General features: G+C 33.7%; 1 protein-coding gene across 3 annotated transcripts in view; it reads left to right on the forward strand.

Annotated features, from left to right (window-relative positions):
- Positions 1-7,497, forward strand: part of LOC117121979 (phosphatidylinositol 4,5-bisphosphate 5-phosphatase A-like) — an 11,556-nt gene extending 4,059 nt beyond the window's left edge. For all 3 annotated transcript variants that reach the window (XM_033267429.1, XM_033267430.1, XM_033267431.1), the window contains exons 2-10: positions 154-192; positions 1,148-1,361; positions 1,911-2,027; positions 2,424-2,599; positions 3,576-3,797; positions 4,632-4,782; positions 5,001-5,138; positions 5,484-5,678; positions 5,831-7,497. In XM_033267429.1, the coding sequence (XP_033123320.1) occupies positions 176-192; positions 1,148-1,361; positions 1,911-2,027; positions 2,424-2,599; positions 3,576-3,797; positions 4,632-4,782; positions 5,001-5,138; positions 5,484-5,678; positions 5,831-5,899 (1,299 nt within the window). In that variant the 5' untranslated portion in view covers positions 154-175 and the 3' untranslated portion in view covers positions 5,900-7,497. The remainder of the gene's footprint in view (positions 1-153; positions 193-1,147; positions 1,362-1,910; positions 2,028-2,423; positions 2,600-3,575; positions 3,798-4,631; positions 4,783-5,000; positions 5,139-5,483; positions 5,679-5,830) is intronic.
- The last annotated feature ends 3,222 nt before the right edge of the window (positions 7,498-10,719 follow it).

Here is a 10,719-nt window from a genome sequence, read left to right on the forward strand (position 1 = left end):
TATATATATAGATAGGAAATATTCTGCCAATAAAATATTTTGTAGTTGTGCAAATTATGTACGGATACAAATATATTCATAAAATAATGACATATATAATGATATGAGTTTATGAGATAGTAACATAAAGTGTTCTTTGTACTCTAATTATAGAACTGGCTGAACCTTGTACAAAATGGCTGATGCATTAGGGTAAGTAAAAGTATAAATATTAACATCAACATTTATCATCACAAATTTATGTGTTTATTAAAGGTGTTAATAACGCAGTCCATGATCACATGATCATTTTAGTACGCACTTATTTAATTTAACTTAAAATATAAATAATAAAAAGATATTTATGAAGAGTTGCATGGTGAATGTATTACTGTTAAGTCTGTAAAGTGCTTTGAAGCATTTGTAATAAGCTATGAGTGGATTTATTATTATTATAAAGTAACCAAGAGAGATGAGAGCCTAGGAGAAGCAAAAGCAGACCAGACTGCTGCCGCCTTGAATTCATAAATACACAAATGAATAAGAACTGGTACCACACTTCGTGGAAGTACACCATATTAGATTTCCATCGAGTTGAATAATATTCTCTATAAAGTTTAAGATATTCACACTGCATGGACGATTAATATGTTTGTTGCATGCAAATGATTATCAATGCAATTTAGCCTTTGTGAGCCAACTTGAAAATTAATTAAACAGATGAATAAATAATATCAATATCAAAGAGAATGTATGTTTATGACAATTTAATCAACTATCACCACTAAATTATGTATTTACAGTATCCATAAATAATGATCTATATTTTTTTAAATAATTCTAAATCAGACAACTCATAGCAAACAACAGTATTTTAAAAAGAAAAGAAAATATTATTCACAAAATTAAATTTAACATTAGTTTTTAGTAAAAATATTTATCGTTAATATTTTAATGCACAGTAACATATGATGATCAGATAATATAACATAGTAGTATAATATAAAATATAATGACTCACTGTCTACTAAAGATGTATGAAAGTGTAAAATGAACATTAGAGACTTCCAATGATCTTTCAGGTATAATTTTAATGATCTGGATATTGATAATTCAGGTCTATGTTAATGATGCATCATATTTGTAATTAATCATGCTTTGCCTACAGCGTGAGTATTTGTACATGGAATGTGGCAACCATTGACCCTCCAGAGCAATTAAGTCAGTTGCTGGAACGGCTACTAAGTTTTGATCCTGATGTTTGTATTATCGGTCTGCAAGAGGTCAGTTCGAAGCCTCATGAGATCGTTCAAGCAGCATTTGTTGATGACCCCTGGACAGAAGCCATGGATGCGGTGATGAAGCCAAGGCATCTTATCCAGGTAAGTTAAAGGTGAAAATGACAAATACCTCAATCGCTACAGTACATGTTGTAAACATTTAAAACACTAACATTTTATTATAATGTTTATGCAATAAGATTGGATTATATTTCAATATCAGAGAACAAACAAAACGAAACGATACAAAACGAACTGATATGACATTTTATTTATTAGATATTGTTTTTTAAATTAAAATGTTGTGGTGGTGATGGTGGTGGTGGTGGGTATGGTTATGAGTAATAACAGTGACAAGGATCATGAAGTTGTTGATAATGATGAGGATGTTTTTGTACAATTATTTGCATTACTATGTGTTGCTCATATGAGAAATTTTTAATAAATTAAGCGAAAAATGATAAGGGACATAGTAATGATATCAGTAATGGTAGTGTACAAACAGAATCCCAATGTTGAAAAATCAGTACACTAAGATATACAGTAAAATTTTGGATCCACCATGAAACCTGAGGCAGCGATAGCAGAGGCTGCATGATGTAGGTCGGTAAGTAGGTTATAAAAATTAAAAAATTTTCTTTGTTTTTGCAGTTGAAGTCTACTCGTTTACAGGGATTGCTTCTGGTTGTATATACTAAACTGCATCACCTTCCATTTATGCATAATTTGATGGCTAATGTTACCAGGACTGGTATAGCAGGTTTATGGGTAAAGATATTCAATAGTTTATCAACCTAACCATACTTGTCCATGTTGTGAGCGTGGTTAAATAGTGAGATGGCACAGTGTAAAAGCTTTGGAGCACACAAATCTGACATTGTCATTTCTCAAAAAACTAACACAAGGTTAACCTTCTCCACTCCCTCAAGAGTACATAGGTTTTCAGTATTGCACACAGACATATTACTGTAATTCTATTTCTTTAACTAACTTTATTATTTGCCCCCACCCCCAACCTCCCTAATATAACGTATGCCTGTTCATTCTATCCTTGGGATCTTCTTTAACAAAGCAATGTAATTAATTTACATGAATGACTGCCCATAGCCTTTGTTATATATGTATTCATAAGACAGTAAGCATTAGTAATTGTAATCATCGCAGGGTAATAAGGGAAGCGCAACATTGCGGATGGATTGGTATGGGCGTAGTCTGTGTTTCTCCAACTGGCATCTAACACCACATGCGGACCAATGGGATAAAAGGTGCAAAGAAACTCAACAGATCTTTGAGGATCAGAATTTCAATATCGGCAACACTATGAACATAATGGACCATAGGTAGGTATTTAAATGAAGGTGATTTTTTATCCTTGTTTCTTAATGATGTATCTATTTTTTGAGCAGTTTATAGATGTAGGATATTAACCTGTAGTTCAAAGCATCATTGTGTTTGATTGCGTACAGATCTGGTCAGTAATATTCAAAGCTGTCCTAGAGAGTTACTTGGTAAAATTTTTCCATGACAGGGGCTGAAGTAAAGCTGAGCCCCAAAAGATCAAAGTGAAGAAACACCAGGGGCAGATCCAGAGAAATATCTGAAGAGAGGCCATGCAACATACAAAGCACCAAGCAGGGGTGGGAGGTGCGGGTAGTGCTTGAGATCTTTGAATAGAAATGCTTGACCATGACATCTTTGAATAGAAATGCTTGACCATGACATTAGTACATGGAATTTAAATTGAAAATTAGCTTGTTCTGGAGTACAGTGCTCTCCCCTTTCTCCTTTATTTTTTCTTAAATTTTCAATTTTTTTTTTAGCCCTATGGCGCCCTGTGTCTGCCCATGCAAACCAGATGTGTACACTGTGCCTCCAGTTTGCATCCTTATCTACTAACTGAATGATGAAGGATGAGGGTCTGAAACCACCACTAATGTTAAAGCTATAGGTTGCATTGCCACTGCTTTCACTTGACTACTCACCATTTCTAATGTCAAAGTAGCCGTAACTGCTGATAGTGTTCTTAATTACCATATCTTAACCTAGATGATGTCATGGAAGGCTTAGGTTTATTTCATACTGTAAATCTAAATCTTATATATACATTAGATGGTATATGTTGTGATGGGATGATTATTTTTCTGTCAGGATCTTCTAGAGATTTTATCACAAAATCATTGTTTGATAATATTGATTTTGTATATTTCATAGTTGAAGTATCACATTTGATTTCCATTTAACAAATACTCACCCAATACTGTTGATTGATCATTAAAGCGTTCACAAGAAAATCAATAATTGTTTCCTTTTCAACAGTTTTGTATTCATATTTGGCGATCTGAACTTCCGTTTGGAAGGGATGAGTCGGGAAAAGGCCTTGAATCACCTAGTTAAAAATGAACTGGAACCTTTAAAAGAAAAAGACCAGTTGAGGATTACCCTTCGTGATCGTGATGAATTTGAAGGATATGCCGAGGGAGAGATCAGCTTCCCACCTACATATAAATTTGATCCAGGCACTCATGATTATGATACAAGGTATGAGAATATTCATGATAAATTTGATCCAGGCTCTCATAATTATGATACAAGGCATATGAATATTCATGATAAATTTGATTCAGGCACTTATAATTATGATACAAGTCATATGAATATTCATGATAAATTTGATCCAGGATCTCATAATTATAAAAAAAAAAAAGCATATAAATATTTATGATAATTTTAATCTAGGCACTCATAATTATGATACAAGGCATATGAATATTTATGATAAATTTTATCCAGGGACTCATAAGTATGATACAAGCATATGAATATTCATGAGAAATTTAATCTAGGCATTCATGAGTATGATACAAGCCATAAATTTGATCCATGCACTCATGATTATGAAAGAAGGTACAGTATATGAATATTCATAATCACTTTCATCCAGGCACTCATGATTGATACAGGCTATACAGTTATTATTAAAATATTATTAGAGGTATATGAATATTCATGATGCTAATAATTTTGAAAGATGCTACTATACAATCCATAAATTTGCAGGGATGGGAACCCAACAGTGCAGCTTTATTATTTGCATGGATGGGTACCTATTTATAACCTTGGGATTATCAGGAATTGGAAAACACAATACTGACATTTGTAGTACATTCAAACATTCGATTAGTAGGAATGTAAACCTACAAACCTGGTATTCGTATTGATGGGAAGTACCGTAACAATCATGGGTTTGAAGCGATCAAAACATACAATCCTTTGATTTACGTGGATTTAATATCGGGATTAAAAGTTATGCTTTATCACCAAGTTACTGTCCCTAAAATGTTTAGTAATATTTATTCTAAATGATTATTACAGTCCTAAACAAAGAGTTCCCGCATGGACAGACCGTATATTATGGAAGGAGGACACTGGAACTGATCCGATCTTGAAACAGCTGGAGTACCATTCCCATCCGGACATGGACCATAGTGACCACAGACCAGTTAGCGCATACTTTCAGCTTAAGGTACCCCACTCATGGCTTCTTCAATTTCAACTTTTTTCATTTATTTTTAATTTATTTTATAATAAGTTATAATGTTTTATATAATTCTTTATTAAATTTCATCCATACAAGACAATCTCTTGTCAAAATAACAATTCTTACATCTGAGATTGAATAATTCGTATTGTTTGAATTTAAATCTTGATAACTATGTCTATGTATACTTTATTTATTCTTAGCTGCCTGTTGATGGGGCGACACCTCTTGTAAGGTTTGACCCAGTGAGAACATTGAGGTGTGGACAAAATGCTGTATGCTCCTACTCAATAGCACAAGACACCAAAACGAGCAGCTGGGATTGGCTTGGTCTATACAGTGTACTTCCATATGTTATTTAATAACATGTTTTTGTTTTTAACTTAAATAATTTATCAAAGATAGGATTAATAATGTTAAAAATTCATGAGATGAAATACAGTGTAGTCTTATAGATAAATAATAGATAAAAGGTGGTGAACAATACAACATAATTCCTAATATCATTGGGTTCCAAATGGACTAAATACAATATACCTGTATTACATTATACACATCTAGATGTGTATAAGAGACAGGTTCAAAGCATCATTGTGTTTGATTGCGTACAGATCTGGTCAGTAATATTCAAAGCTGTCCTAGAGAGTTACTTGGTAAAAAATTTAACCTAATGATTTCATCAACAGCTTGAATTCAGTAGCATTGAGCGCGACTACAAAACTTATGTATGGGCCGATGCGAGGAGTGCTTCAAAACAAAGCGGTAAATACCAAGTAACATTCCAAGCTGAATATCTACCTGATGATTGTTATGATAAGTTTGTTTTGTGTTACTACAGCAGTGTCATGGAGTGTACACTTGGAGTCAGTGCACCCTTTAAGGTAAGTGTTTCGAGAGCAGTCAGCTAGGCTGGTGGTAGCTACTGTGTGCGCTCTGAACCATGAAGATCACTACATATGTATTTGCCTTATTCTGATACGTATATAAAATAAGTTTGAATTATTGTTTTTATCAATTTTTTCTGCTTTTTCAGTTTATATCAAAAACGACTGAGATGGAGATGTCCGAATTTCAATATTGGAAGCCTGTCTCTATAGATTAAATCAAGACATTCATGCAAGCATATGGACACACATATTATGTACAAGAATATGTCGTGGTGAATGTGTGAGTAACTTGATGCATTGTGGGATATTTCTTTATGTGTTTGAATAAAATATATGCACAGAGGGCTGCATATGAGCGTAGGCCTTGTACATTATATGATCTGTGCATGAGTACAACTGATGCATTTTGGAGTAGACGTGACAGTAGGAGTTTGCTTTTATTCTGTATTTTATTCTTTTAATTAAACATTAAAAGTGATTTTAATCTTTCCTCACAAATTTAATTCATTAAAAATTGATACTATTTTTCTTCATGTAAATAAAATTACTTGTTTAGAGATGATGTGGATTGTGCTAAAACCTCTTTGAAAACAAGGGGTAATATTAGGGTTAAATAACAAATAATGAATATTGATATAATGATTTGGTTATTGATTGATTGATTAACTGATCAGTTTATTGATTGATTGAATTGATAGATTTATAAATGAGTGATTAATTAAGTGATTGGTAGAATAGTCACCTTCAATAGATTTTTACTGTACATAAACTACACTAGTTTTATTTCATAACAAACATAATTTCTTATGTACACTTCTTCGTGGACAATTGCATTTTGCCAAATCTCAGGTGCAATATCATTGTAACTTAAGAATCAGGACAACTTACAGTGTTCTGTTTTCATTCTGTAATTTTGTAAATTAGTTTGTTTTTACAAAAATGCAGGACTATAGCTGGGCATAGAAATATCAGTAGCTTTTTGATAAATAAAGAACTAATGCAGATGTATTGTATATTAGGAATAATTTAGTGGGTGTAAATAGGTATTCGAAATTGTTTTCCGTACTTATAAACGTTTTGGTGGGAGAGCATGGTATTTGGTTCTTCTGTACTCTTGATTGGGTTTACTTGCATTTATGGGAATTACTGTATATCTTGAAAATTCTATAGAAATTTTATCTTTCAGGGCCTACCGTAGAGCTGTAAATAGATTCATGGGTTTATATTTCCGACCAGATCTTAATTACTTGTAATAACTACCATTAAATAAAAAATTAACTTAAATGTAAATAAAACACCTGAAAACTATATGAATATACCTGAATATAATGGTATTTTATGTTATCGATTATTTAGAACAAAATACCAGAGCTATAAAAATACACTAAAAATATATAATTGGGTTGTCCTCCAAATTTATTTCTGCCACACCAAATTTTAAGAATGCGCACCTCTAGATATCTCAAAATGTCGCTTCAAGAATGCATTTTGAAAAGCAGTTTTGCCTGAAAAAATATTTGGCTGGTTCCCCGATGGGCCCTGTTCCCCTGGACCCCTACTTGTGCCATCAATTGTTTATAGAGCATCACTCCATTCTAAAAGTAGGGAGTCGCATGTTGATTTAATGAAATGAAATTTTAAAGAATGGAAAAAAATAATAATAATGAAGAGGAATTATTGTACACCATTACAGTGGTAATACACATTGTATTACATTGACTTTATTTTAAGTAGTTGGATATTGGAATCAATGTAATGATATAGATCATTTTATAGCATATTTAACAATTTTATTTTTAAAACAAATCTATGACTGAAAAAATATTAATGTTGAATGTGCAATGCAGTTGCTAAGATTTCATAAAATATTTTTTACAGAAAAGACCCATAATGATACAGTATATTAAATATTTCAAATAATCATAGTATTTATTTATTAATATTTATTAATTATGCAGGTCTTGGAGAATGCTGCATTAAAGCATTAATAGTGAGACCAAAGCCTGTTAGTAGGTTGTTCATACACATTTTACTTTTAGATGCTAAGGCTAACAGTATTTTCTGGTAGGTTTTGACGATTGATATCCTGGATTTTATTATTTGCTATAGAGCTGGGCGATTATAAATGTTGGTGCTAGACATTAGTAGATTCTATGGCTGGATGGTAAATGTTAAGTTTGGATGATAGTGGATGCTCTATTGCTGGGTGGTGGTAAATGCTGGTGCCGTTGATTCCATAGCTAGAATATAGATAGGTAGTAGGTCTGAATGGTACTGAGTAATAGTAGGTGCTGTGCTAAGTGATGGTATATAGTGCTGGGCAAGATGCTATTATAGAGCTGGGCAATGTTAAATGCTTGTGCTTGACGATATGCTAGGGCTGGGTAGTAGTAGTAGGTGCTATAGTGATGGTAAATACTAGTGCTAGACAATATGCAGGGGCAGGTAGAAAGTGCTATAGTACTCTGGTGGTACATAGTGCTGGACAATATGCTAGGGCTGGATGATAGTAGATGCTGTCAGTGTTGTGCTATGATAAATGACTGTGCTGGACAGCATGCTAGGGCTGGCAGGTAGTAGGTCCTATGGTGATGGGCAATGGTAAATATTAGTGCTGGACAATATGCTAGGGCTAGGTAGATAGGTGCTATAGTACTGGGTGTTGGTACAACTAATGTTGGACAATTTGCTGGGGCTCAATGATAGTAGATGCCAGAGTGCTGGGCAATGGTAAATGCTTGCTCTAAATGATAAGCTGGGGCTGGCTGGTAGTAGGTGCTGTAGTGCTGAACGATAGTAAATACTAGTGCTGGACAATATGCTGGGACTGGATGATAGTAGGATGGCTGGGAGATGGTAATGCTACAGTAGTGTTGGACAATAGTAGATTCTAGTGCTTAAATGGATACTAATGATTGGTGATAGGTGCTAGCTGGACGATAGATTCAGTGGCTAGATGATTGCTTGAGCTGACTGATAGAAAGTGCTAGACCTGCACATTATAGAAGATAATTTAATAAATGAATTTCTTGAAACTGATGCAATGCATACATAAAAGTTTATATACAGTATTAGATTTGTTATACTCTATCTGCATATTGATGAAAGAGTGATCGTATGTGGGTGTTTGTGTGTAAGTGCGTGTGCATACATACCATAGCATAGGTTTTTTAATAGAAAATAACTTATTGAAAATAAATTTTGAATGTTTAATATTGCAAAATAGCTTGTAATACTGGTGATTATGTAATAGGCTTACATGTGGCTACTAACCTATGCAGTAAATGTTCAAAAAAATGTGAAAAAGAAAAAAACTTCATATATTAATTACCAATGGTAGTATGTTTAATTGTAGTCTAAAGTTAGCGATTTTATATGATGTAATCCCACCTGTTAAGAGTTGAGCTCTTGCCGCTTGATTCAAATACTGTACTTATTTCCATGTTTAAACATTGGGTGCCGTTTGATGTATATATTTTAAATCAATATAATCAGATGATATTGTTTTGTCAAGTATATTTGATTAAAGTCAAATTATAAGTAAAATAATTTTTGTACATATGTTGCTAAATTATATTGTTTGATGATTAGACTGGATTCAATGCCTTAATTATATTATAGAATACACTTAGAGAGGAAGTCTATTTGAAGATGATTGATAAATCAATATAATGTTTTGACTTGTGAAATTGTAACTCAAATAAAAATTTTCAAATGAAACACACTTATTAAAATTGTTTTTTTATTTTTGGAGCTAAGGTGGATGCAATCCAATACTGTAAAAACTAGGATTTACTCTGAAGAATAAACCTCATAATGAGATTTATACTCACTTAGATGACACATGCTAACTATTACAAAAGGACCTACCTAAATACTGCCATCTTCACGAGAGGGAAACCTTGCTAGAAGTCGATAAACCTTATATGTAATAAAGTAAACATGTGATGCCACAGTGAAGCCGAGACCATGCAGTGGCAGCAACAGAGGGCGCTGACAAGCCTGGACCCCTGTCATCCGACACCACAACGAGGTTGTCAGACCAGAAATATTAATTTGCCAATCCCTAATAAAGTTGTCTCAAAGCACAATTTTGGGCCATAAAGACTCGCCCATGAATCCTATCAGACATTAATTTTTTCGGGACGTGACTGAGGGTCGATCTAGTCAGCCCATTGGGTTGGGCCCATGTCGGACCCCCATGGCCAAATTTCTGGAGCCACCACTGTGAACATGTGCACAGACCCATGCTGAATATCTTGGGAGTGACGCCCTCTGTGATGTATGATTATATTACATTGAATGCATCCCAGCGTTTATGTCCTGTGTAATATGTATCCTTCTGCAAATAGCATATTATACCCCATCTAGACTGGCTTCGCATTGCGATCGGTTGTAGCAATTGCGACACCCAATCGCAAAGTAAAATCGTGTCTGAAACCTCACCAATAGTAGTCAATAAATAATCGATATCACAATTGTTACCCGTTGCGATTGGGTGCTACAATCTTTATTACTCCCGATTACCAAGGAATCCAATCGCAACGGTTTTCACAGGCACTGATTGGCAGAGGTCAAACAAAACAGGATGACCTATATCGTTGCTAGTGATGTAAAGTATCAAAGTAAAAAGGTGTCTGAATGCTGTCGAAGTTTGCGAATGGTTGCGAACAATTTGGATTACCACTGATTACATCGCAACCGGTCGTAATGGAAAGTCTAGTCTGAATAGGGTATTAGTTTCATCTTGTAATTTTGAGTGTTTTGATTAAAAGAAAAACACCAGAATGGTGTCTCACAACTAAAGCTCTATCCAGATTATCAAAAATTCTTTACCCATATATAGTCATGATGTGTCTATATATGGTCATGATGTGCCTATATATGGTCATGATGGGCTGTCATGACCAAATTTAGGCATGTCACATGTTTTTGTCAATAAAATTTGGGTTTTAAACAACTCAACTCTAAATATTTATGGAGGATTTTATAGCTTATTCTTGGTACCAACAAATGGAAATTGTGCAAAAAAAAA

The sequence above is a fragment of the Anneissia japonica genome, unplaced genomic scaffold, assembly GCF_011630105.1.
Source record: "Anneissia japonica isolate Jap-2015-1 unplaced genomic scaffold, ASM1163010v1 scaffold352_len1594369_cov220, whole genome shotgun sequence".
NCBI classification, from domain to species: Eukaryota; Metazoa; Echinodermata; class Crinoidea; order Comatulida; family Comatulidae; genus Anneissia; species Anneissia japonica.